The sequence below is a fragment of the Meriones unguiculatus genome, chromosome 2 (assembly GCF_030254825.1).
Source record: "Meriones unguiculatus strain TT.TT164.6M chromosome 2, Bangor_MerUng_6.1, whole genome shotgun sequence".
Lineage (NCBI taxonomy): Eukaryota > Metazoa > Chordata > Mammalia > Rodentia > Muridae > Meriones > Meriones unguiculatus.
In genome coordinates this window covers 129,445,662-129,473,473 of record NC_083350.1, presented here as the reverse complement: position 1 = coordinate 129,473,473, position 27,812 = coordinate 129,445,662, and the positions used below count along the sequence as shown (strand labels likewise).

The 27,812-nt window shown below is 39.3% G+C and overlaps 1 protein-coding gene across 1 annotated transcript in view; it reads left to right on the top strand.

Moving 5' to 3' along the window:
• Lemd3 (LEM domain containing 3) overlaps nt 1–11,746 on the top strand; it is a 48,184-nt gene extending 36,438 nt beyond the window's left edge. Inside the window, exons 5-13 of the mRNA XM_021652204.2 lie at nt 2,454–2,533; nt 2,621–2,766; nt 3,861–3,962; nt 4,073–4,175; nt 4,827–5,005; nt 7,198–7,279; nt 9,111–9,216; nt 9,308–9,386; nt 9,584–11,746. Of these exons, the coding sequence (XP_021507879.2) occupies nt 2,454–2,533; nt 2,621–2,766; nt 3,861–3,962; nt 4,073–4,175; nt 4,827–5,005; nt 7,198–7,279; nt 9,111–9,216; nt 9,308–9,386; nt 9,584–9,747 (1,041 nt within the window). The 3' untranslated portion in view covers nt 9,748–11,746. The remainder of the gene's footprint in view (nt 1–2,453; nt 2,534–2,620; nt 2,767–3,860; nt 3,963–4,072; nt 4,176–4,826; nt 5,006–7,197; nt 7,280–9,110; nt 9,217–9,307; nt 9,387–9,583) is intronic.
• The last annotated feature ends 16,066 nt before the right edge of the window (nt 11,747–27,812 follow it).

Genomic DNA, 27,812 nt, shown 5'->3' with positions numbered 1-27,812 from the left:
AAAAAACTTACTTAAAATGTGTTTAAGAATTGAATAGGGTTTGGGTGTCCTTAGTGATAGAATGGGTTGCCGAGCAAGTGTAAGGCCTCTCTTTGATTCTAGCACCAGAAGAGGAAAAGTAAATAAAAACTTGAATGTGCACTGTATATTTATTAATAAAGAATTGATTAAAGTATAAAATAACATACAGTGGGTACAAATTGTATGAAACAATAAAGGTTTTCCTATGTGCATTTAGACAGTCTTTTTTCCCATGATAAATGTAATTGCTAAATGGTGTATATGATACAATGTGGTGCCATTTCTACCTTCATTATTTTGGTTTTGTGTGTACCCAGGCTATGAGGTGGTTCAGCAGGTAAAGTGTCTGTTATACAAGCATGGGGACCTGAGTTTGGATCTCTAGAACCCACATCAAAAACAGGGCACAGTGGTTCCCCTGTGTAGTCCCAGTGCTGGGTGGTGGTGGGAAGAGGGCAGGTGAAGATGGTGCATGAGGAAGCTCATCGGTCAGTCCTTCTAACAGTCAGCGAATTCCAGGTTCACTGAGAGACCTTGTCTCAAAAACTAAAGGGAGAGGGCCATTGAGGAGCACCCACTGCCAACCTTTGGTCTTTCCATGCACATACATATACTCATGTGCACCCACATATCCCACTACACGTATGTGCACACACCCAGACTAATAAATACATAGCTCCCCTCCCCCCACATACACACTCACACACACCATGACAAATACTATACCTACCAATTATTAAGCTTTTGGATTTTTTGTAGTTGTTTAGGAGTTTAAATTGCTTTAATTTGTAGGAAATGTGCATATAAATGTATGTTCATATATAAATTTATATTCTTGGGATTTTTTTTTCTCTTGAGGAAAGGTCTTGCTATGTAGGTATGACTGGCTATAGTAAATATGTTAGTACATATGTTTTATCAAATTAACAACTTAAAATGAAAACATTTAAAATTGTTCACGTGGAATAATAATGAGCGTATTACATGGCAGAAATACTTCTAAAATTTAGTGTCTGTATGTGCATGTGTGTGCATGAATGCTTAGGTGCCAAGGCAGGCAGAGGTGAGAGGATAATTTGGGAGTGGGTTTCCACCTTGCTTCTGTTGGATGCCCTGCATAATCCAGGCTAGCTGGTCTAGGCCTTCCTGTTATGCTGTCTGTCTCTCATATTACAGTAGTGTTTCCATTATAAATGTACACACTGCATCTAGCTTTTTACATGTAGATCAAACTCAGTTGTCAGGTTATACAACTGAAGCTTTTAGTGTCTGGCTTATCAGGAGGAAACCAGATTCTCTTTTGTGTTCAGTGTAGTATGATGATATGATGCTTTAAATGTGTCAAGAAAATCCAGCCTCATGTGAATAGTCATGCAAGATAACTTTTTCTGATAATTGTCGGTACTCTTCTTTGATACCACATCAAACCTCGAAGTGATAGCAGAAGAGAGAGAGTGGCGGGTAAGGGAAGGGATGAGTGTGTGTGGCAGCTGCTGACTATTTTTCTCCCTCCTTTTCTACAATGTCTCTCACTAAAGATGAAATTTGGTGTTCTAACTAGACTGGCTGTGCCCTCAGCGTTTGCCTCCACCCTCCCCGCCTCCACCCCCTGTGCTGGGGTTACTTGCATATCATAGCACACTTGGCCTCTGTATGGGTGCTGGGTGTCTGCCCTCGGCTCCCCATGCCTGTCGTTCAGATGCCCTGCCCTTCCAGTCACCTTCCTAGTCAAGCAGTAATGTTAAAAAGCAGGAGTTGCTGCTGTCAGGGAAGGTTTGTACCCTGTCTCATAAAGTCGTCCGGTCTGTCTTGGACTTCGAGTGGGTCTTTTACTGTGTGTGATTAACCTCTGCAAAAATTGGTTTGAAAAATACAGGTTTACTGAATTGCTAACATCTTTCTGTTATTGTTTGTTACACTTTACAAAGTCTTCTTTGTTAATATCATAAAAGTACTGTGAACTTATGGTCATAGTGACAAGTGTGAATTTTTCTAATTTATAGTTTTTCACTTGAAAGTTTGAATTTATCATTAGTTTCAGTCAAAGTTTTTTGAGCTTATGGGCTTGATGGATTCACTTATTTAAAATTTAAATCATCTAAGTCTCAGTAATTTGCCATTTGCTTATTTGAAATTACTGTTCCATTTATGAAAAGTAAAATTAATGTATTATTACAATTATATTTGAAAATAAACTTAACAAACAACTAAATCTCTAAATATAATAAAATCAGAAAGAAAGTAGAGCAGAATATTAATAGTAGTTATATTGGAACCATGAGAAGATTTGTGGCTTTTCATTTTTAAATTTTTGGTAACGAGTTAAATGTTTTCATTATTTTGTTTATGTTGTCAAAATTTTTTTAAAGCATGTTATTTATATGACAGTTTACATAGGACTATTGAGAATGGTTCTCTATTTTTTTTGTTAGAATTTAGGTCCTGAGTATGAAGATGTATTTAATACTTCATTGCTGTGGATTTTTAAAAATGGGAAAGATGTTGGAATAAGGTACAGGATTTGATTTACACTTTGATGATTTTGTATTGTAAGATATGATTTTAAATGTTAATCTTTACCTTAATTATTTTTAAATAGGTGTCTTGGTTATGGGCCTGAGGAAGAGCTGACAAATGTAACTGATGTGCAGTTTTTACAGTCCACCAGACCCCAGATGTCGTTCTGGTGCCGTTTCCGGCGTGCTTTCATTACTGTAACCCATAGGTTATTGTTGTTATGTTTAGGTAAGTTGTTAGGGTTACAAAGGTGCTACACTCCTTGCGTCTCACTAAATGTCAGAGCTGAGAACTTACTCCTTACTTGTGCAGAGCCTGTCGCAAATCATACCTGGAAGTCTTCTCTAAGTGTTCAGTTCACTTATGTGACTGTGACCAGACACTCGACAGGAACAACTTAACAGCAAGCAGGGTTTGTTTTCACTGACAGTTTGAGACCTGTCAGTCCATCGTGCAAGGAGGTTTAGCTAGCAGGGCAGCCAGGAAGCAGAGAGAAGAGAAGGTGGCCAGAGGCAAGGAACCCTACAGATCTGCCACCAGTGACTTATTTCTTCTGCCTAGAGCCCACCTCCTACAGTTCCCAGATTATTATCACCTGGTGATCTAGCCTTTATGAGGCAACATCTTCATCATTAAAGGTGCAAAGTATTTATGACAATTGTGGCCCTAATGGCTTAGAAAATAGTAATATAAGAAGAGAGATAAAACTTTGTCATGAAAATGTCACAGAAGGAGCAAGTATAATAATATGTATATGGAAACTTACTTGGTAGAAAACAAAATTGAAAAAATAGAAAAGTTAAGCTTATTTTTAAATAAAGTAAGCCCTTTGATTTTTGGCTTAAAATGTTATTTTTGAGAATTCTTTTAAATTTAGTTCTTTGATATTTTTATTTAAGAAATAAGGAACTATTCCTATTTTTTGTTTTCTTTGTTAGCTCTTGAAACAGAATTCAGTTTACTTTAATATTTAGTATGTTTACTAAAACTCACTTTTCTAGTAGTTTAGTGCCGAAAGGAGAAATGCCTAAAACAATTACCTGTCTGTCTGTCTGTCTGTCTATCTATCTATCTATCTATCTATCTATCTATCTATCTTTAGTAGTAGAGATTTAAATACTCGCCCACTAATGAATGGAAGACTTTAGAGAGAGGTGAAATTTGGGGAAAGTACTTAATAAGGCTTCCTAAGTGTAGCTTTATTATACTGTCAAGTTTAAATCTTTGCACTCGACTATTCCAAGAGGCGGTGGACATGGTCACTGGTGCTAGCTACAGTGTAACTGACCACAATCTTAACCTGAACTCTGTGAATGTTGCAGGTGTAGTGATGGTCTGTTTTGTTCTACGTTATATGAAATACCGCTGGACTAAGGAGGAAGAGGAAACAAGGCAGATGTATGATATGGTAGTAAAGATCATAGGTACGGAACTTACAAAATCCCAAACTGTTTCTACAAAGTTACCATGTGATTAAGCTGCAACATAGTTGTCAGCAGTTGATTTACATGTGAAGTTGTTGATTTCTTTTCAGATGTTTTACGAAGTCATAACGAAGCTTGCCAGGAAAATAAAGATTTACAACCGTATATGCCTATTCCACATGTTCGAGATTCCCTAATCCAGCCCCATGACAGGTGTGTGAATCAAGCCAAACTGAAATGAATCAGAATTTAGGTTTCTGTGTGAGAATTTTTAATTTTATTTTATTTTATGAGACTTGTGACTCCTCAACTAGACCTGCTTGACTGGATAGACTTTTAAACTCCTTTACCCTCTCCTTTCAGTGTCAGTGCTGTTCCCCTCCTGATGTCATTGTGTAATGAGATGGCTGCTTTATAGGCCATTCTCATTCCTGCATATTTTTATTCCTGTTTGTCAGTCTTTATCCCTGTATTTTCATTGTACTAAGAGACAGAAACAGACAAAAGCTAGTTATGCTTTTAGTAATATTTTAAGTACTTATGTTGTTATTTTGAAAAATGAAAACCAGATCCACATTGTGAATGAGTCTAGCGGCACATCGTTATCACGAGTGCATGCTGAGTTGACAGGGAGGAAGCCTGTACTCATGGCTCACCTCTACGGGTCGGCACATTTGAGGTGTGGCACAGGCATCTATGTCACCCTTTAGATAAAGTTTGCTAAGAGGGATAATAGCTAGGAGAATGGGAAAGAGAAACACAGGGATGACAGGCAGACTAGCCATTGACAAAAACCATTAAGTTACTCACATTTCCAAAAGATGACAAGCCGAGATTAAATTTGTCGTTTTGTTTGTGTGATAGGAAAAAGATGAAGAAAGTCTGGGATAGAGCTGTTGACTTTCTTGCTGCGAATGAATCTCGAGTGCGCACAGAGACACGAAGAATAGGTGGTGCTGATTTTCTCGTCTGGCGGTGGGTCCAGCCTTCTGCGCCCTGTGATAAGACGTTAGTTATACCTTCTAAAGTATGGCAAGGTCAAGGTATGTGCTTTTAAGCAAGAGCCGAAGATTTTATCCCAGTTTTTCAAAATCTACTATATTTAGTTAGGAAATATTTGAGTGTAGACATCCCCTCCACAGGTGTACCCTAGCAAAATAGGCAGACAAGAACCGGCTGTCTGCGCTGCAGTAGACACAAACGGCCCTTTGATCCGGCCTTTCTTGTTTCATGAAGCAACTTAGGATTATAGCTCCAACTGCATTCTTCTTGTCAAACACATGGAGTCTTTGCTATGTTATTACAAGCATTGTTAATATGTATTCAATACACATTAAGTATGTGTATGGAACCATGACTTTAATATTCTGTGTTCTAGTTTTTATCACCTTCCTTCTATTTCTAAGACCCCTTTACCTGAGTATTACCCCTTACAGATGTCTTTTGTAGCTGTCATTACATGGTTTTCTAAATAGTGTGTATAGTTTCAAAAGAGGTGTAATAAAATATATAAGGAACTTTGAAGATTGGCTGTCATATGTGCCTTTATCTGCTCTACAAGAGAAGCATGTAAAACACTATATAAGAGAGTTATGAATAATAAATCTTTCCTACCAAATCATGTTTATTAATAGTTGCTAAACATAGTAGTCAGAGAAAAGGTAAGTGAAGTGTTTTAGAATTACAATTTTAAAAATAGGGTCATTTCATTTTTTTTCCCCTCTAATTATTTTACTTTTAAAAACTTAAATAATAAACTTTAATTATGGAGTTGCAGGGAGGGGTGGGGGTGAAGAAGAGGAGTTGAGGAAGGGAAAACCATAACCACAGTATGCCATACAAAAACATTTTTTTTTTCAATTACAAAAATGTTCTTTACTGTTTGAAATACTAAGAGCAAATTATTTCCTTAGAAAGTTGCTTGAGGAGGGACTCTGTTAACTAGAAACAAAATAACTGATTTCACATGACTCTTACCTGTGTCTGGCAGCTGAGCCGTTCTTCAAGCTTTCACTGTGGGCTCTGACAGTAGCACCTTTTCCCTGATTTTTCTCCCGCCCAGATCTTCTTTTCTAGTCATGGTGTCTCCCGTGCTCTCTTCTACTTCTAGCTCCTCTTTTCCTGGCCTTCTCAGTGTTGCTGTTTCTCAAAGCTGCCTTGTTTTCTTTTTTGATTTACTTTCTCATGCTGTGCTTTCATTTCATTTACGTACAATAACTCTCATGTTTGTATCTTGCATTCATGCTACTGTCTTAAGTTGACTTTTGTACCTTGAAAAAACTCATCTTCTTTTCCAGGAGATGAGCACTACACATAGACATGAGTGTAAGCTCACTGTGTCTCTTTCCGAAGTCATTAGTATGGTTAATCGTACCGTTCCTTAGCAGTCATCCTCAGTCTTTTCTTTATCTCTGCTTATTCAGTCCTTGCTCAGGTATGCCACGTATCCCCCTAGTCGCTTCTCTGCTGGCCTAACTTTTCCACGTCACTGCTGTGGCCCTCTTAGACAACAAATAGCCCGACTAGTCTTAAATTCATATTGCCTCATTGATTTTCCACACAATGACTTTAATTTTTTTTAATATTTAAAGATAGATCTTGTTATGTGACTCCTCTACTTAAATTGTGTGCTTTTGTATTACTCTAAGACATTGGGATACATTGGGATACATATTCTACTTAATTTGTCTGCTTTATATTACTCTAAGACATTGGGATACATTTATGTGACAACACAATCTTGAATAATCTGACTTCTCCTTTTCCAGCCTTATCTTTCCGTTGTTCTATTGTAGCCACACTCATTGATTTTCAGTTACTTGAATATAAAATTTGCCTTCTAGTCTCAGGGCCGTGTACAAAGGTCCTATCTCCACCTGAAATGTCCTGTGGACTTACCTTCCCCATCCCCGCTGCTTTAATGCAGTCTTCAGCTCTCAGAAGCAGTGTCACTTCTTTGGGGAAATCTTATTTTACGCTGATGAGGTGATGTTATTTTATAGTCTTCTTCCTTTTTTTCTTTTTTTAAGGATTTAGCAAACTCTAATCCCCTGAAAGATAACTCTTTCTCCCACTGAACTATTGACTCTAGATATTAATTACTGTTTTAGTCCACCTTAATGCAGGAACTGGCTCATTAACTGCATACAATAAGTATATAGTTTTTAATGAACTAAATGATTGTCTTTTAACAAAATTAAACAATTGCAAGTAATACAGTTAATTTCTTTTGTAGCATTTCATTTAGATAGAAGAAATTCACCACCCAATAGTTTGACACCATGTTTAAAGATTCGAAATATGTTTGACCCAGTTATGTAAGTATCACAACCAGGCACATGTGTTAACTTTTTTGGAATATTTGGGTATAAAATGCTTGGTGTTTCTATTATGCTGTGTGTTTAATTGAAAAGTTCTTTTTGTTTGTTTCTAGCTATCAGTGTTTTTTTTTTTTTGTTTTTTTGTTTTTTTTACCCTTTTGTTAAATTCCAAGCAAAGGTTTGACTTATGACAGAAACAAGCATTTCTAAAATGCTTACAAATCTCTCTATTAGGTGTGAATCCTCAAAACAGATAAATGCATGAATAAAGATTAATAACAAATAATGCCCTTTACTAAATGCAACATTTATCTTATATGTAATTGTTCACAGTTTTACCTCAGTAAGCTGTCTAATCCTACAAAGATTTCTAGTCCCAGTAAAAACAAAAAAGAAAGCAAAAGCCTATATTCACACCCTTTAATATTTTTATTATACTTATTAATGTAATATTTGAGAAACTTTTCTGACAACATAATCATCACAGCGAACATCCAGTGAATGGCAAAGTCAGGATCTACTACCTTAGAATGCATATTTACAGTGTGTATGTGTGTGCCTGTTTCCATGCATGGGTCTCTCACTAAACTTAAGTGTTGTTTCTGTTAGGCTGTGTGTTCCGCAAGCTTTAGGGATCTGCTTGTCTCTGCATTCCACATGCTGGGTTATAGGAATAAGCAGCCATGCCCAGCTTTTTAGAAGTTCTAGAGATTTGAACTCGGATACTCGTACTTATAGAGCTTATATAACTTATATAACTCTTACCCACAGAACCATCTTTCTCATATATTTTACTTATAGGTTGTAATCATTTTTGGAGTTGGTTTGTAAAAGCTATTGCTAAGCTGTTAATGATATGACAAATAAAATCTTCCTTTTTTAAAATTTTCTTTTAATATAATATATTCTTTAAGAATTATATATATGTGTATATATATATATATATACATACATACATACATATATATATACACACATACACAGTGTGTTTTGATTATAGTCACCCCTTATCCCCTCTCCCTAACTCCTTCCAGATCTACTCCCATTCCCCACCTCCTCCCAACTGTCTGCTCGTGGTTATGGAGCTATCCACTGGAGTGGAGTAAACCTGCAAAGACCACGCCCTTTAAAAAGGACTGACTCTTCCTGCTCCAGAAACCATCAGCTGTCAATAGCTCTTCAGCTAGAAGAGGGGGCTTTTTTCAAATCATTGTTTTATGAAAAATAACCTGTTGTGATAGTCACTTAGTTTTGATTTTAATGGTGGGATTCAAAGTAATACCAGAATGTATCAAATGTAGGAAAGCACTGTCACTGTAGACACCTCTATTTTGCTTTTAGCAGTGCAGTGATATTTCCAAATGGAATCTTCTGCATGCTTAGTAAGTAGGGAATCCGTGTCAGTCCAGCATTTTATTGCATTGGACAGATTTAAGGTGAATTGCTTTTGCTTTTGCTGTACCATCTGTGGCTCCCCCACAGTGAGACAGGTGAGCGTGTTACTGCAGCACGTGTTCCTGAAGCTCTTGTCAAGGTGGCGTGACTAGGCATCATGTTTGCCTGTGGCGCTTTTCTTTTGGGAAAGAGAAGCTTGGAATGTAGGGTTTATATTAAGACCTAAGTTAGGAAATTCGAAAATGTTACCCACAGTAAAGAAAATAGTATCAACTGTTACAACTCTAGTGTTAGCATTAGTCTGGGGAAAGAGAGGAAACAACTTTCAAGTACACAGTACACAGATATCCACAAGACCTGAGCTCCTTTGTTATGCAGTAGTGTGAGACACAGAGTAGGAGAGCGTCATTGATATTATTTCTCTTACTTTCAGGGAAATAGGAGATCAATGGCATTTGGCAATTCAAGAAGCAATTTTAGAAAAATGCAGCGATAATGATGGCATTGTTCATATTGCAGTAGACAAAAATTCACGTGAGGTAAAGTAGTGTCTAATATTAAGTATGGGATTTGGGATCTGTTGCAATTACATTAAAATTGTTCTGTCTCTGTTTTCTGTTTATGTCACAGGGCTGTGTATATGTTAAATGTCTCTCTCCAGAATATGCTGGGAAGGCTTTTAAAGCATTGCATGGCTCTTGGTTTGATGGTAAGAAATTTGAGTATTACAAAGACTTGGAAAGGATAGATTATGCCTGATTTCAAATAAATGAATTTTAGGTTAACATTTTTTGAATAATAATTTTAAATGATTTTATTTTGTGTTTAGTCTTTACCACAGTTAATTTTCTACAAATGCTAAGTGTAATTTTACAGATCTAAAATCCTGTTTTTATCTTACAACAGGGAAATTGGTTACAGTCAAATACTTACGACTAGATAGGTACCACCACCGCTTTCCCCAGGCTCTCACGTGCAACACACCCTTGAAGCCATCAAATAAGCATATGAACTCTATGTCTCATCTGCGCCTTCGGACGGGCCTAGCCAATTCTCAAGGAAGTTCCTGAAAAGATTTCTTCACTCCTAGGACTGTTATTTAAATAGGAAAATTCCCGTTTGGCTTTCGTCTTCCTTTTAAAATGCTTTTTGTATGTAATATTTTTATTGCTGAAGACAGCTGTTTGAAAGTTACAGAAATCTTAAGGTTCCAAAGGGATTTAGCGGTGAGGCAGCAATGCTGAGTAGGTAGAATAATTGTTTTATTCAGTTTTTGGAGCTCAGTTAAGCCAATGCATTTAAAGTTGTGCATGAGGAACACTGGCTTTATATTAAGCGTTTCAGAGATGGTGGTTATATTTTTGCACCAAGAAGTGTTTAGATAACCACACAAGCATGGCGAAGCAGCTTTTTGTATTTCCATAATTTGTGAATTAATGTGAATTTTTGTATACAGTCAGCTGCATAGTTGCTTACAGGCTACTGTGGTAAAACTGTTCCTTTCCCACTTTAACCTTAGGTCTCTTGCTTGTAAGAGATTCATTTGCTGCAGCTGGAATATGGGGAAATTTATTTGGTTTTAATGGTTACATACATGTGTAAGTGGATGTTCATGTACTTAAACTGGCTTTTGTATATATGTATAAATGCTGATGGTAGTAAAAGTCTTGTTTTGTGAGAATGTCTGCATTAGCAGTAAAATAAGCTTTCTATTTTATTCATAATCTACTCTGTGTATATATGTGCATAGCTGTGTGTTTATGTACATATGTAACTGTACATGTGTACATAGCCACACAGATATATACATAAGGCTGTACTGTCATAGAGGATCAAACAGCCAAATAAATACCTGGAAGTATTAGATACATGTTTAAAATACCTTTTATAGATTTTATATAAAAGTACCTGAGTATGATTTTGTGTGAAAGTTCTGGCACCAGTTGTAATGAGTTCAAATTTATGTGAGCAATAAAGAAGCAATTGGCAGATACTGGAAAAATATTTTGTGAAAAGCTGTATTTATTATAAATCCTGGGGCTGTGACAGTACCATTGGGATTATGTCATATGACAGTCTGTGTATAGCTTAAAGAAGTGTTAGGCTCCTGTTCATGTCCAGTGTAAAACAGGGTGCATTGCTGCAGCAAAATGTATTAGATAAATTATCCTTAGAATGTTGGGCCATGAAAGTCTGCAGTGTAGAAAATGCACGAATGACCATTGGTTTGTGCCTCAGTGTTTGCTTCAGTAAAGCTACTTTATTACTGTTTATGATTTCAGATCAAAATAATTACTGATCAAAGTTTATTTGTAACCTAAAAATTGGCTTTTTGAAAAATAGCCTGCTGGGTATATCATTGTCAGTCCAAATGAATATATGAGACAGCCGGGATTACACGGATCTTAATTTTTGTCTTAGGTTTTTGTTCCGTTTTCTTTTTGTTGTATATGTGTGGGGTTTGCAGCATGAACTTGCACAGATAATGCACGTTTTTCTGGCTAAGTAAACATGATGCCCACTATTCTGTAACAGAAAACCCTTTGTGCCTTACCTGTGTGCTTTTGTGGGCACCATGTTTATGAAGAATAAAGGATTTGTTATCAGAAGAGAAGAAATTTTAAATTCTCAATCTATGTCTCAGATGCTAACATGTTAAAATATAAATATATAATATATAAAGTAACCAATCTTTCTGTATTTTATGTGCATCATAGTGATTTATTTGAGCTTAGTGACCCCATCTTGTAACCTGTTGCAAGAATGAATGTAAAAAAAAAATAGTTGTGGCATTTAACAGGTCACCTTTTGATGCAGATGCATCTTTTTCTTGCTTCTCAGATATATTTCATGTAAACATTGTACATTTATTATTGTAATATATACTATTATGTAGCCTATTTTACCTGGAACTCTTTAAGCCGACCAAGAGTCCTCCCTATAAGACAGATGGGAATGTGTATAATAATTAGGTATTTGAAAAGTTCTGGTTTGATGTATTCTGTTTATTGTTCTGTTTAAAAACGAAGGAAAACATTCTAATTAAAAATTTATTAGGTTTTTTAAAAATGTGTCTTTGTTTTAAAGAAACTTGTAAAGTGTCTTGTGTCTGTTTCTTTTTAGCGGTGAACATAGGCTATCTTTATTTTAAATCTTTTTTTATGGGAGGATCTATGGAAGGATGTGTGTTTAAGGATGAGGATCGTAAAGTTAATTTTAATATTTTTAGGGTTCTTTTGAGAGGAAAGTCTCACTCCGTAGCCTAATCTGGCCTGCACTGTGCAGCCTACGCTAGCCTGTACCTGACTTGTGGAACCCTTCTGTCTAACAGCCTTTCATGTGCTGAGATTACAAGAGTGAGCCAGCTTGTCCAGTTGACAAGCTAATTGCAACCGTCCACTTCAGCACATCATCTGGCTTCATTACGGTGTTTTGTACATGTGTATAATATGCGTTCACTCCCATACCCTCATTGTCCTCCTTACATTCTCTCTAATCCCAACTTCTGACTTTGCTTTTCTTTTTAAAAATGTCTTCATTTATAGGTTTGGATCAAATGGTGACAAGAATGTGTATTAACTGAGTCACTGAGCACTTTAGTTCAGTTAGTTTTTTTAAAGAAGGAATTCTCAACAAAGGAAAAATATACATTCTGACTGAAAGCCTTAGTCCATTATAAATCAGTCACAGTCAGGTTTTTTTTTTAGTTGCTAGACCATTAGTTTAGATTTTTCTTTGATGTTTTAATCAAGTGAAAGGAAGATTTGACTCAGTCACGTGCTAGACTTCCAGGTTGCTCACATGGTTGCACTGGTTGACTCTGTTAGGGATTCAGAGGTGAAAAATGGATAGGCCAGTCCTGACGATGGTCATATCTGGAAGAAGAGTATAGTAAGTTAAAAGATACCATGGCTAAAGCATTATAATTATAGTATGAAAGGAAAAATAGGCAGGGTTCTGAGATATAGAGATTCATACAGGAATGCAGTTTTTGGAGATGCTTACGTGTGTCTTCATGGGTTAGATCCAAAATGGCGAGCCATGGGCTAAGACGGGCTCTAGCATCTGTTAGAGTCATCTTGATGCAAGGCTTTCCCTTGAGCTCTCAGGAGAGAGCATCTGTCCTTGTGATAGGATCATAAGAGTAAGTGTGTGGAGGCCATGTTGCAAAGCCCATATTCCTCATACAGTGTGTGCGTTCTTGAGTGTGTTGTGAATGTCAAACCCTCATCTTAGACTCCTTGGGTTTTTCTTATGTTTACAGTTTGTATAACAAGCTGTTTCTGAGTGAACAGTATTTAGATGTGCTGTGTGAGAAACATCTTTAATAATACTGACGTTGTAGTTTCAGTCCCTGATTTTAGTATCATGAAATTATAGGTCACCTACATGGTTCTTTCACCCTTTTCTCCTAGACCTACCTCTCTGAATCACTTTTTCCAGGTGGCTCATCAGAGGATGTTGAACCAGGCAGAATGTTGGCAGCCGTTCTTTTGGGAGGATGCACATAAGCAGGTACGGAAGAGCCGAGAATGGTTAGACACTGGGATTTGTGATTCAGAGCAGCTGCCTCTCCTGGGTGCTCGTCTGTGGTCTTGTGTCCCTGTGAGGGAAACCCTGTGGACAGCATGATAGACACGCGTCATTGATTAAGGACCAGTAGAACCTGTGTGTTTAGATTTGCTTCTCTCTGAGTAGACATGAGAAAACTGCACACACCCCTGAACTTGGAAAGAGAGAAATTTAGGTGTAGAGAACACTAACAAAGACAAACCAATGAATCCGCGACCCCATACCAGTACCATCTCCTTCTCTCTCTGTCTCTGTCTCTGTCTCTCACATACACATAAACATGCGCACGCACATTGATGAATCACTGAGTTTGAGGTCATTGTCGGAAATAAACAAGATACTGTTCAGGCTATTGAAATCTCTGGAGTGACACAAGGTTTGAAATTGGCTTTTTATGGAGTTCAGGTGAGCAATCAGTGATTTGTTGGGTAAAGGATTTGAAGGATGAGATGAAATGGGAAAGATTTAATGATTAATTAGATAATGAAGAAACCGATTTTTTTTTGTTTGTTTTAGTGTGGAAAAATATAAGTTTCTAACATTTAGACCTTATGGAACATATTAGATAGGAAAGATGATAAAGTGACTTTATTTTTATTTCCTTATTTTCCTGTTACAGGTTAACAATTTATGTAATGTCTCAGTTTTCACAAACAAAAGAATTTCCAATCAATTTTGAAAAAACACCATCTATTACGTCATCAAAGTAATAGCCCTGTTTCTTAGTGGAGATAGTCTCTTGGTGATAGACTCCCATTTGTCTCCAGCCAGTAAGGCCCAAAGTAGAAATACTGCCCTATGTTTGAAGTCATAGGTCTGTGGTTGAAATAGAGGTTAAGTGAATTAAACTGAATTCTCAGTGCTTCCGATGTCCTAGCCACGTTTAAATGCTTGGTTGCTACATGGGAGCAGTGGGCATCTGCAGTGTAAGTCTTGAGCAAAGTACACCTGTCCACTGTAGTCCAGTGCCACCCATGCGTGTGCTCCAGCTTGAACACGCTGTTCTCGCGTACACTAAGCCTCGTCTCGTTTGGTTCAGCCTTGACTAGTTTTTATGACTCCTCCATCACTTAGTTTTCTCCAGGCATGTTTTCTTTGGTTTTCTTTGTGTCCGTGCAGTGTTCTTCCCACAGTGAGACCTTCATGCTCGCTGACCTCTGTCTAAAGCACTTGCTTTGTTCATCTTTATCTGACCCCCTCATTCGTGTTTGAGCTCCCATTTCACCACATTTCTCACCTAGCCTGTTTTCATTGGGTTAGCTGCGTAGCATTTAAAGTGACTGTTGATCTGGTTAGATAGATCATCTTGCACTTCTTTTTCTAAAATTTGCCTCTCTTTGTTCTCTTTTCTCATATATATGAAAATGAAGTAGAGAGAGGAAGAGGGGGAGAGAGTGTGTATGTGTGTTTGGTTTTTATCAAATGCACTTACGATTGTACTTTAGCTCCTTTTACCTTTCTGACCTTTTTGGTTTTGTTTGTATCATTTGGTTTTGTTTGTATCATTAGGTTTTGTTTGTATCATTTATACACATCACAAATTTGTCACAATCTACTTTTAATTCAAATTTTACTGCTTTGTATATAGTATCAGACCCTGTAGAGTACTGTTCTTAGATTTAGATTATTGATCAGAAGTCTTCCTATTTTAACATAAATTTTAGGGCTATGCATTTCTTTCCAAACATTGTTTTAGTTGCTTTCCATGAGTTTTGGCACATGGTAGCAGCTTCTTCATCTCAGTTTCCCTCCCCATCACTTGCTTAGAAGTGTATTTCATGCCTATATATCGGTAAACTCTGCAGATTTCACAATAAACAATGTCAACTGATGTAAACCATGCGGTTTAAGGACATGCTTTGTATTACTTCCATCCTGTAAGATGTGTTGAGGCGTGTTTGTGGTGTAGCACACAGCCGTTTCTGGAGAGCAGTTCTGTAGATGTCAGAAGAATGTGTTTCCTGCAGGTGAAGCCTCTGGATTACCAGAGAGCTACAGATGCCCTTTGGCCGTCACTGGATCTGCACTGATTGTGTCACTGCTTTGTCCTTTTGCTTTTTTCCTGGCCTGAGGATTTCCTTTATTATTAGATCAGCAATTCATATAAGAAGTTGTTATTTTATGTTTACTCTAGTTTCAGGAGAGATATATTCTAGCTGTTTTCTCTCATTACGTCCTTGGAAATCAGTTGTTAAACTGTTCCTGTGGTCCCATAGTCAGAACTCATTCTCGGCCTGTAAAGAAATGGCATTCTGTTCTTGGTGTTAGCGCTCATGTGTTCAGTGGGGCTACTTCAGTTTAGATGATGACTTGATAGACATCCTGGGAGTAAATCCAACAATAACTGTGGAAGAGCCATCTGGGAAGCTTTCCTGAGGGAGCTCAAGAAAAACAAAAAGATTTTCCTTGATAGAGTGAATGCTACAAATGAACTTTTTCTTCTTTTACAAGGGTTAGCACAATTCTAGTAAAGCTCCTATACATGTGGATTAATATCCAGGGATTTTAAATGAAAGTCTAGAATATCAACTGGAAGAATGAAAGAGAAAGGTAGTATTTTTAAATTAAAATATGATTAATAATGGAAGATTATCTGTACTAGATAGAGCTAATTGGGTATATTGTTAAGGAAAACATACAGCAGATAAAGGAAGAAAATAAAATATCTTCATTGGAGTTGATCCTCATTTTAGCTTAAGTGACACTCAGAGTCACTTAAATCCATCTTAACCAAAGACTAGATTTTCATTAGAGCTTCACTAGTTTCATTAGAGCTTAACTTGGAGTGCTTTACTCTTGTTACCAAAGTGTATGTGTGTGTATTAACAAGTTAGATTATGATTATGTTAACTTCCAGAATTTTTTCCTTTTTTTTTTTCCTGACAAAAGTATTTGGAAGCATAGGATTGTAATTTCTAAGTGTTGGATTTCTTCTCCCAAATCAACCGTATTTGGAAAATCCTAGACTACGCCAGTTTTTGTACAAGGCTGTCTGTTCATGTTATGTGATGTTGCCCTTTGTCCTTCCCAGTTCTTTTGTGGTAACTGGACTAACCGTGCCGTATTCTGTGGCCAGGCTTGTGGTTTGAGCAGTTCTCTGCCGTTTTTATTGACTTCCTGAGAGCTTACACATGTTATAGGGTGTCTTCATTGCATTTATGTTCAAAGAAATTGCAAGACACTGGAAAGCACATTTTATCAGTGGTCAGGAAGAGAAGGTGGGTCCTGTGAAACAGGACAGCCAGTGAGACTGACTCTGAAAAAGCAGTTTTGTGTTTCATGTAGTAATTACCAAGTAATAACCAAATAACTGAGCTAATATAACAAACATTTAAGTTTTGAGGACATTCTGGTATATAAAAAGTCAATACATGATGGTGTCTTATAAGACTAGTGAGAAAAGTGGGTTATTCTTTTTACTTTCAAGAAAAAAAAAAGGCCTTGGTGTTAGAGCTGTGGTATTATTTACTGTCAGGTTCTGTCTCCTGAGACTGTCTCTTTAGGGTGGCTCAGGTCCTTCAGTGTTTTGTAATGCAGATGATCTTAATAACCCCACACCTCCATGCTCTGGGAGTTGTCCATACCTCCATGGCTAGAAGCTCCACACTGCTGCCTGCAGCAGCCTACCAAGTTCTCAGACTTAGAGTAAAGCATACCTCCTTGACTGTGTGGCAGAGAAGAATTTCAGAATATGTCCCAGTGTGAAGAATTGGAGTGTAGTAAGAGGTTTTTACCATTTAAGAACAGGCATTAGTAGGCATTCGTTGTCGGGGAGGGAGTACATCTAAGAGAGTCCCACAATGTATCTTAACAGTGGCTTATATGTGATTAAAAAATGTATGTATATATGTATATCAGTGTGAGGTAATGTCAAATGTGTGCAGGTTTCTGAGATAGCCAGAATAGGGCATTGGGTTCCCTGGAGCTGGAGTTGTCGGTAGTTGTGAGCTGCCTGATACGGGAATTGGGAACCAAATTGGGTCCTCTGGTAGAACAGCAAGTGCCCTTAGCCACTGACCATCTCTCTGGCACCCAGGGAATTTTAAGAAATTATTAGATGATAGGAAGTTTGTGGAGATGTTTTGAAGAGGTTATTTTAAAAGTGGAAAAAAAATGACATATATAGTATTTATTTAAGTTCTATTCACATCTCAAAAATATGCCATAGAGGACACTGTTGGTTGGAAGTGGCTCCATTATTTCCTTTTATACTCAGGAATGAAAACCTGAATGATACTCAAGGTGTGGAATTTCGTGGGAGACCCTGACAAAGCTGGGGCAGGCTCAGTGAGAGCTAGGTCTTTCCCCAGGAGCGGATAGGGAGAAAGGAACGCTGCCACTCCCGGTGTTCTCCAGAAGGCTTCAGGCAGAGGGAGTTTGCTTCAGTGATGAAGTTGGTTGTTCCCTTAGGAAGAAGAAAGCATCAGTACCTGGCAGAAATAGCCCTTAACACAGGCAACAAGAATTTATTTTTGTTAGTGACAACACTGTTTGGTTTCACTGTGTAATTCTTTATCACAATGGTTAAAAGGTGAGAAGCTGTTGAGAATAAATGGCATATTTGTGTAGCATTGGGCAGAAAATATTTCAGAATTAGCTACAGACAGCAGCCTGTTGAGTTACATGCTTTTTTACAAAACTGTGTACATTCATTATGTTCATTCCTGTAATTGTCTTCCCCCCTTTGTTAAATTGGTCCCCTCTGCTAGTTTATTTTGAGTCACTGCCAGTCTTTGGTAACGAAGCGCGGACATTTAGAGTTTAATCATCTCAACACATTGGGAAAGCACCATATTTATTTTGGCATGAGTTGTTAGTCTTAGCAGGTAAATGAAGTCTTCCAGCACTCCCCAGATCCCTTCTGGGAAAGAGGGGGAGACAACGGAGGAGGGCGTAGCCTCCGGAGTTAGAAGAGTGTTGCCATTTTAGCTTTGACCCGTACAGATCTGTGCCTTCAGGCAACTTTTTATACTGTTGACAAGGCAATAAGATAATTTTTAAAGTTGTCCACTGCAGAGTGTTCCTTTTAGTATTTCTATGCTGAGGCTACTTCGTTAATAAGAACTATTTTAATTGTTTTTTCATTGTTATCCTTTATATTGTTCACACCTGAGAGATAATTGAAAATATATCAGCTCTTCAGGGCATCATTTTAAAATGAAATCTCAGTTGCGAAAAGAGGAAAGAGGTAAATTCCCAACTAGGAAGCAGTGAGATAGACGGGAGGCAGTCTCCCTGAAGAGAAACACAGGCATCATAAGCAAACAACATTGCTCAGTGAATGGTTCCAGAAATGTGCAGTACACAAATTGGGTTAATCCAGGAGCAGAGGGTTGGTTTGCATTACTATGGTAATTCATCACATTTGACAAAGTAATAATATGGCTGGTCCCAAATATCTGGGAACATTCACTATACACACATTCTTTTCCAAAAGGGAAAGCAAATTAGAATTCTAGTTAATGGAATCTTCGGGAAGATACTTGCGGCAAACCTTACTGTAAAGACCTTGTGGTTTTCTGTTTTGGCCCTTTTGAGCTAACTGTTGCGCTTATTAAAATTTTGAATGCTCGGAAATTTTTTTTTCTAATACTTAAGCAGAACAAACTTTTTATTGCTGTCTTAGTTTTCTGTTGCTGTGATAAAACAGCAATGACCAAAAGCAGCTGGGGGAGGAAAGGGTTTGTTTCCTCTTTCATCTTACAGTTTGTAGTCCATCGTGAAGGAAAGTCAGGGCAGGAATTTGAAGCAGAGAGCATGGAGGAACGTTACTTACTGGCTTGCTCCCCGGGCTTACCTGCAGCTACTTTTTTTTTTTTTAACCTCCAAGGACCATTTACCCAGGGATGGCACCTCCTAGAGTAATTGGTCCCCCTCACATCTGTTCATGAGTCAAGAAAATGACCCCACAGGCTCTCCTAGAACTAATCTGATGGAGGCATTTTCTCAGTTTAGGGTCCTCTTCACAGATACCTTTAAAGTGTGTCAAGACGACCAAAAACTGGACAGTTGCGCATATTTCTTTTTCTTTTGAAAGTAATGTATTCTCTTTGTAAAAGGATCTTTTAAATTTTTTAAAAATATTTTTATTTATGTGTATGTTTCCCCACCTTCCCTTGTGTGTCTGTGTGTGTTTATTTACATGCTGTGTGTGGGTGGGTGCTCATGGAGACCAAAAGAGGGCCTCAGAATTCCTGGAGTTGGAGCTACAGGTTGTTGCAAACTGCCTGGTGTGGATTCTGGGAACCAAATGCAGGTTCCCTGAAAGAGCACCAAGTGTCCTTAACTGCTGATCCACCTCTATCATGGATTCCATCTGTTGATTCTCTTTATTTTATTTGGCGTTGAAACACTACACTTTGCTTTTTCCTCATTTTACTGTTTTTCTCCAAAATACCTAAAACTTCTTGTGATAAGTTCTTTTGCTTCAAAAAGGTAAAATAATCAAAATTTAAATTTTCTTTCTTAGGGTTAGTAACATTGCAAAGGATGGCAGTCTTCAAGAACTAGGGCAGTGTCTGTCTTTAGAAAAGTTTGGTCTCGCCAGAGAGGAGCAGTGCATGCTGGTGGAAAAGATGACATCTTGGAACATGGTATGCACAATCAGTCCTGTGTTGTTGTTGAACAATTCCACAAGTGTCCTAAACATGGTGCTGGCATAACCTCTTCATCAAGCAGTCTTAAATTAACTTCACAGGACGCATCCGTACCTTGTAACGCCGTCTCAGGTATGCGGTAAGTGTTCCTAGGAGCCAGCAAAGGGCAGTGGCAAGGAGTGAGCAGGAAAGACCCCACTATTTCTATAAGCAGGCATGTGAATTGTGGAATCCTAGACTCAGGTTTAAAGAACTTAAGCTGCTCTTTCTCTAACTATTGTGAGGTCTACATGGTTTAACGCTTAAATTCACCACATTTCAATACCACACTAACAAAAAGCAGCCTCTTGGTTTTCCTTAAGGTTGCTTCAATATATTTAAAGTACTAGTCATAAGATCGAACCTTCTTATTTATAGATATTTGTGGGAGTAATATTGCATGCATAATTAACATGTTTAGAGACATTGATGTATTTTTATTGTACCCAGATAAACATAGGCCCTGTAACCCTCTTATAAGTTGTATATTTGTATGTATCTCTGTATTTATGCTACATGGTGTGGGTGCTCATGCAGGCCAAAAGAGGCATCAGATACCCTGGAACTGGAGCTGTAGGTGTTTGTAAGCTGCTTGACTTGGTTCTGGGAGGTTGGGGGGACAGCAAGTGCTCTTCACTGCCCACCTGTCTCAAGTCCCAACTCTTTTCATTGTACTCTGAAACCAGATTCATAAATTCCTGATTACTTGGAATAATAAAACTGTATTCTGATAAATTTAATATCCTAGTTATCTAAGGTTTGACATAACCTTACGGGAAATAACTACCTTTTTGAAGAATACAGTAGTCCTGGTGTTCAGCATACATAGAGCTCAGCGGATTTCTGAGGAAGCAGCTCAGTCTTGTGGTGTACACAGCTAACAACTGAAATGGAACATTCTGCTTTGACTTGATTACTTGGATTCCAAGTGAGTTGTCTGTCTTGGAAAAGCTATGAAAGTCGTGTCTTAGGTCTTTTTCTATTAATCCTTCCCGGTTCTGTTGGGAGCATTATAGAGATCAAAGCTTACCTGTTGGTGTACTTTTTTAAAACTTTCATTTACATTTCTTTTATCTTTTTCTCCCCACTCCACCCCAATCCCTTCCAACATCCCAACATCAGGTAGGAGAAAGGGTTAGCGGGAGAGGGGGTGCAGTTCTCTTAGCTGCTTCCTGCTGGTTACAGTCCTCCGGTTTCTTGGAACCAGCCCAAACCTCATTTCAGGAGATCTCCAACTTTGTGTCTCACAACAGCAACCCGGAGCAGCCTTGTTCTTTCTTGGAGTGCCTCACTATGGACTCTGACGTTTATTCTCTCTTCAGAGTCCTCAGACTTAAACTATCTGCAGCTGGCAAAGAGCTCCATTTTCAGAGCCTTCATGAAGCAGTCTGCTTCTGTGGACCGTCTGAATCAGTTCCACATCCCACACCTGGGACCAAAACAAAAACATGTTTATATCCACAACACTTACCCTCCTTGCATTCCCAGTTGGAAATTACATATCAGAAACCAGTCCTGATAGCTGGATGTAATGGTGAATGCCTGCAATGGCAGCAATTACTGCCTGAACAGATTGAGGAAAATTCTGTGTGGACCACTTGTTGTCTATCATCTAGCTACTTTCTGGGACCCGAGTCACTGTGTCTCAGGAAGAGCCCAGAATACTGAACTCCCCAGATAATTCTGGCTTCTCTGGGGCCCACTTTCAGACAGTATCAGAATCTGACTGAGAGATACCAGCGTAGAGTTAACCAACTCATCACCAAACAAATTTTTTTTCTTTTTTTTTTAATGAGTGATGATTACGGGGAAGGAGGGTGCAAGAGGCAGGGTTGCCAAGGTTGAAATGGATGTTCTACTTCTCACAGTCCAAGAACAAGAAGTGAAATGGTACTCTGTTGAGCTAAGGGAATTATAAAGGCAAAATTGGAAGTTGTTCAGAGATTTTTTTTAATGTATTAATGGTATCCATACTTGATATATATATATATATTTCCCAAAGTATTTTTTATAAATATGAAGTAACATGAAATTAGTCAACACATTTCACTCATATACAAGTTTGTTTTTTTGTTTTTGTTTTTTCTGTTTTGATATTTTCTCTCAGAAGCCGTGCTAGGGGTTTTTTCTCCTGAACACTTTGGGGTGTTTTAGAGCTTTGGTTCTGATACATATTTCATCACTGTGAACCGATTATATTTGTTCTTGAAACTCAGCCCTGGGAGCAGAATGTTTCTATGGTTATTTTTATTGTGCCTTTCTGTCTGTATGCAGGTAAGTGGTTAGTGTTTGTTTTTTCTGCTGCTTTCTCTATAAGACTTGAACCTTCATAAACTCTACCTAGTCACTCCAACCCCACTTAAAAGACTACTAGCATTCTTAACATACTCAGTGTACATTGAGGACTCCAGGGAGGAGGAAGGTTATAGGTTGATTCCCAAGTTTCTCTTGCTAATGAAAAGTCCCGCCAAGGCTTGCAGCTTATTTTTGAATGTAATTATAAAGCAGGAGAGACAGGAATTAGGGTTCCCTTTATACCACCTATGTTTTCAAGGTTCCTAGCTTTTAAATGGAGAGCTGGCCCTCTGAAGGCTCCTGCTTGTGACCTGCCGGGCCTACCTGCATGCTCACACTGCCACATCAAATGGATTTCATTGATTTCAGCGCCTTCTACTCTGCCACTGAAAGGGCCTCATAGCCTGGACCTTTTTTTTTTTTTCCTATGTACACCATACATACTATCCAATCCAAGCCAGACGCAGCGGTGTTTGTTGCTGCTGCTCCTGTGCAGACTTGGTGGGAGGGGGAGGAGGAGAGGCAGGGAGAACCTGTCTCACACTTCTGTTGTGTACCTTGTTGGGTGACGTGGGGGGGGGGGGGGTTGATGGAGAAGACTGTGGGTCTTAAGATCCACGTTTCCTGGTCAGTGTCTCCATTGGAGACATCCATTGTTCCCATGCTAACAACTAACCCGAATACTGAGCGGCACATACTTATGCCCACATTCACATTCTTATAGTACGGTGTCAAAGTGGTTTTCAGTAGAACAAAGATGTAATCCCAGAACTGGGAAGTTGAGGCATGGGTGCTTATATGATTCCAGACCTGTCTGACAAATTAAGACCCTGCCTCAAGGGAAACAAACAAACAAACAACCATAATATTACTGAATCACATACTTTGCTGGACAATAGGTGTGTCTTTAAAGAAAAATAGAAATATGGAGTACATTTACTGATTATCTCAATGACTAGATAGTGGATAAAAACAATACCTAAAGTCGATATCAGATAAATTATGGATGTTTAAGTATACTCCATACAATATCACGGAAATATTCATGCTAAAAATGATTTGCTATAGCTCAGATTCAAATGTATCTTTATATTCTACATTATATCTGCTAACTATATTCCCACATAGCTGCTATTCAACTTTAGTCTCACTGATAGATTTTAGGCTCTGGTTACTCCAAAGCCTGCCAGCAACCTTCCCAATACTCCTTTACCCCAAAGCCTACAGCAATTCCCGCTTCTTACAAGCTTTTTTTTTTTTCCCATTTCTCTTTCACAAAAAGCATGATCTCTCTCTCTCTCTCCCTTCCTCTCTGCTTTACAAAGTGATTATGTGTACGTGTTTGTGTACGTATGTAGAGGCCAGAAGTCATTGTCAGCTTCAGTGTCCATCTTACTTTTGAGGTAGGGCCTTAAGATTTTAGAACTTGATTCACCCAGACTCAGCTGGCCAATGAACTCGAGATTTCCTGTGTGTCCACCATCCCACCCCACCCCCAACACTAAGGTTAAAAATGCATGCCTCTACACCCAGCTCTCATGTGGGTGCCCTGGATCTGAACTCACATTTTTCTGCTCGCACAACAGGCATTTTACCGACTGAGCCGTGTCTCTAACCAACAAAGTGATTTTTGGTCTTCGGTCCCTGTATCTTATATTATCCATCTATGCATTAATAAGTAATTTACTTTGTATCATTCCCTTTTTCAAAAAAATAATTCCTTATACATGTTAAGCGCCCAAGTTTGTTGGGAATAACTGCATATATTTTGTTATATCAGACTCTTAAGGAGGCATCTTCGAGATACGTAAATAGTGTTGGCTTATTCAAAGAAAGGGCAAATTCAGAAAAACACAACCAGCATCAACCGTGACTTCCTGTAGGTATCAGTAGTTTCAAAGCCCCCTCATTAAACTTCACTCCCATCATCTTACAGAATAGACAAGACAGGTAGTAATTTACTTTAAGATATAAACTCAGTCCCAGAGAAGGAAAGTGAATTGCAAAGTCATACACGACTTTGTCATGTATGTCACATGCCATGGAGTTTGAATAGAATCCTGCTACTTACGAGTGTATTGCTCTTCTTTCATGGCTGCCTGTAAGAGAACAAACATTTGTGTAGTTGACTTTTCTGGGAGAGACATGAATGAATGTTTATTCAGCACAGAGAAGGCAGTGACAGGCCAAAAAAATGATTCTTCCTGAGTGGAGTTTGGTGAGCAGATGAGCTCACCGAGATCATTAACAGGAACGGGGCTGACTCAAAGGCAGCCACACCCAGAAAAGCAGAATCTGGAATGAACGGGTGAAGACGCAGGATGGTGACAGCTGTGGTGCTCCTGCCCCACCTGCAGGCAGCTCTGCTGGAGTCTTGCTCTTCCCCAGCCTCAGCCGAATGTTCACACCTGGCTGAAGAAACGGTCCAGTGATTCAGAGATCACTCCTTTGCAGAGGACCAGAGTTCAATTCCCAGTTCCCATGTCAGAAGACTCAACATCAGCTCTTACTCTAAGGCTCTGATGCTTGTTTCTGACCACCACAACACACACACACACACACAATCTTTAAAAAAAAATAATAACTTGAGTACGGGATGTGGATACGGTATTGCATTAGTAATCCCAGCACTTGGGAGTCAGAGGCCGGAAGATCAGGTGTTTGAAGCCATCCTCAAGTGCAATGCAGACTCAAGGCCAGCTTAGGCTGTATGAGACTCTTTCTCCAAAGCATCTAAGTGTCTGTTAGCTTCTGAGTCTTATAAGATTCCTTCCAAGATGGAATGTTTCAATTTGGAGGAAACAGAGAGCGGGGCAACATTCCACTCCTTCCTGTGGCTCTTACATTCTCTCTGCCCTATCTTCTACGATGATCCCTAAATATTGGGAGGATAGAGATTTCTAGTCACTTATGGTTGAACACTGAGCTGTTGTCACTTACAGGCAATGTGATGAGCTGTGTCCCAACAGTAACCACTGCCTACTAAACAAAACAGCTTCCCTTCCTGACCTCGGCTGGCAGCTGCAGTCAACTGTGGGCGTAAACACAAAAGGGGATTTGATAAGCATATCATATTTAACGTAACAGTAGCAGTTGATTTCCCCACTGGGGCCTATTACCTCCCAGCTCCAAGTAGCTGCCCCGGCTTTCTGGACCAGACATGAGTTCCCTAGAGTGTGCCTTACATTCAATGAGAAAGCAGTTAGTTGCCCTTATAACAATTATGCCACTATTGCACCAGCAGACCCATCTTGTCTGGCGCGTTGGTAGTCGTGGTTTGAGATGTTCCCCATAAGTTTCTGGCATTTGAATAGTGGGTCCCCAGCTGGGATGTCTATCCCTGGGAACAGGCTTTGAGATTTCAGAAGACTCTGTTTCCCTGCTGACAGGCTGCTATGCGGCTCCCTGCTGCTGCTCCTACCACCTACTGTTCTGCTGCCCCTGCCCAGCCATCATGGGCTTGAACCTTCTAGAACTGTAAGTCCAGAGTAAACCCTCCCATAAGTTGCTTTGGTCATGGCATTTTGTCACAGCAGCAGACGAGAAACTAATACAGCAGTGTAGTATATAGCAGGGCCCTCAGGGACAGTTCTTCCTCACCAGCCCGCCTAGCACTTTCTAGCTTTACAAAAGCCAGCAGTCAGGGACGGACCTTCCAGTTCATCCCCAGCCTCATATCTTTGTGTCCTGCTGCCAAAGCGTGTGGTATCTGTAGCAATAGGGACTTACCACCTACTTCTGGCAGACAGTAAGAGCTTTCGTTGTGTGAAGACCTCAAGCTCCCCTCTGGCCAACACCATGCAGGAAGGTGACCTGTGTCTGGTATTAGGATTTTTCACACCACAGTATTAAATAGGGAAACTTTTATTTCTTTTAACAGAGGGTTGGCACAGTCTCTGAAAGCCCACCACCATACACTTTAAACAAGTGCCAATTGTCCTGAAGCTCAAGAGCTGAGGGAAAAAAAATAGCTACTATCATTCGTTCCTGCAAAAGAACAGTGCCAGGAATGGTAGCATGGATATGGGACACGACCCATGTAGATTATGGCCTTCCATAATCTACAGCCATTCTCTATGAGCCACCCTGTTTCCTCACCTTAGAGGCACGACTGCAGGGCTGTCCCTCCTCTCCCCAACCTCAGTGGGCTTGGTGGGGCCACTCTGCCCTGCTTGGCCTGGCTAGCGAGGGGCCTGGGCGGAATGGTCACGCTTTTGCCTGCCACCGCAGCTGACTCTCAGCTTTCGTAGACTCAAGGCTGGTACTGTGGTCCTCGCTTCGCCATCAGCCAAGCCTGTCTGCCGAAAGGGCCCTGCGCTGGGTGAATGATCTCTACACACCCCAGTGTATTCTTCTATAGGGGAGAAGTGTAGGCAGCATAGTCTGCGCATATAATGCTCCCCATCCTTAGGAACAACCACCCACTCTCAGGACAAGTTTAATCGTTCTCACCTCCACTGCTCTTACGCTGCTGGTGAACTGTTGCTCAGACCCTAGAGCCAGCCGGAACCTCGCCAGCACAGCATGGCTTTTGGTCAGTGTTCTTCTGCCTCTGCCTGCCCCACTCCTACCCCAACCAGCTTGTCATAGATCTTGCCACAGTGCTTCTGGGGTGGCCTGTGACAGCCTCATCATCTGGAGTCTCCCCTCTTGCCATTTGTATGGCTTGATTTCTTACTTCTCTGAGGCCCTTAACATTTGCTTCTCAAACATTTTCAGCAACCTTCCCTGCCTTATTTTCTTTCTTATTTAACATACTAAACATGTTGCCAATTTGTCTTGTTTATGGTATATTTTGTACATTCGCAAGCATTCGGCAAATATGGGGGATATTTTTTTTAAATTGCACCATATGTTTTGACGACAAACCATTTTTACAAAATAGCTTGAATATTCAAATGTGAGTGTAGGCTTCTGGTCACTTTGAAGAAGTTATAAAACATTAAAAGAAATCACTGCTAGTAATACTGAATATACTGTAAAAAGTAAAATTTTAGGACTGTATTGTGAAATTGTTAACCATTAACAGATCTTTTTAAAGGTGATTTTGCAATACAAGTGTAGGAACACTGGTTGTGAAAAAACCAAACAAAACTATGAGTCACTTAAGACAGGAAATCCAATCAGATAAAGGTTAAAGGTAAAGTGTGCTTTGTAATGATTGCAGGTTGCTAGGAAACAATAAAAGTTAGTGATTTTAATGTTGTGTTGGCCTTTTGTGGTGGTTTGGATGAAACTGGCCCCCACAGGCTCACAGGGAGCGGCATTCTGTGAAAGGATTAGGACATGTGACTTTGTTGGAGTAACTGTGGCCTTGTTGGAGGAAGTGTGTCACTGAGGGTGGGCTTTGAGGTTTCAGAAGCTCAGGTCAGGCCCAGTGGCTCACTCTCCCTCCCTGCTGCCTGTCCCAGCTCCTTTCTACAGCCGCCATGCATGCCTCCATGCTTCCAGCCATGATGATAATAGGCTAAACCTCTGAACCTGTAAGCCAGCCCCAATTAAATGCTTTCATTTATAAGAGTTGCCTTGGTAAGGTTGTCTCTTCATAGCAATAGGACACTGACTAAGACACATTTATTGTGGCCTTAACCTGTGCTAACATGGGGCTAATTGTTAAATGTTCCATTTTATAG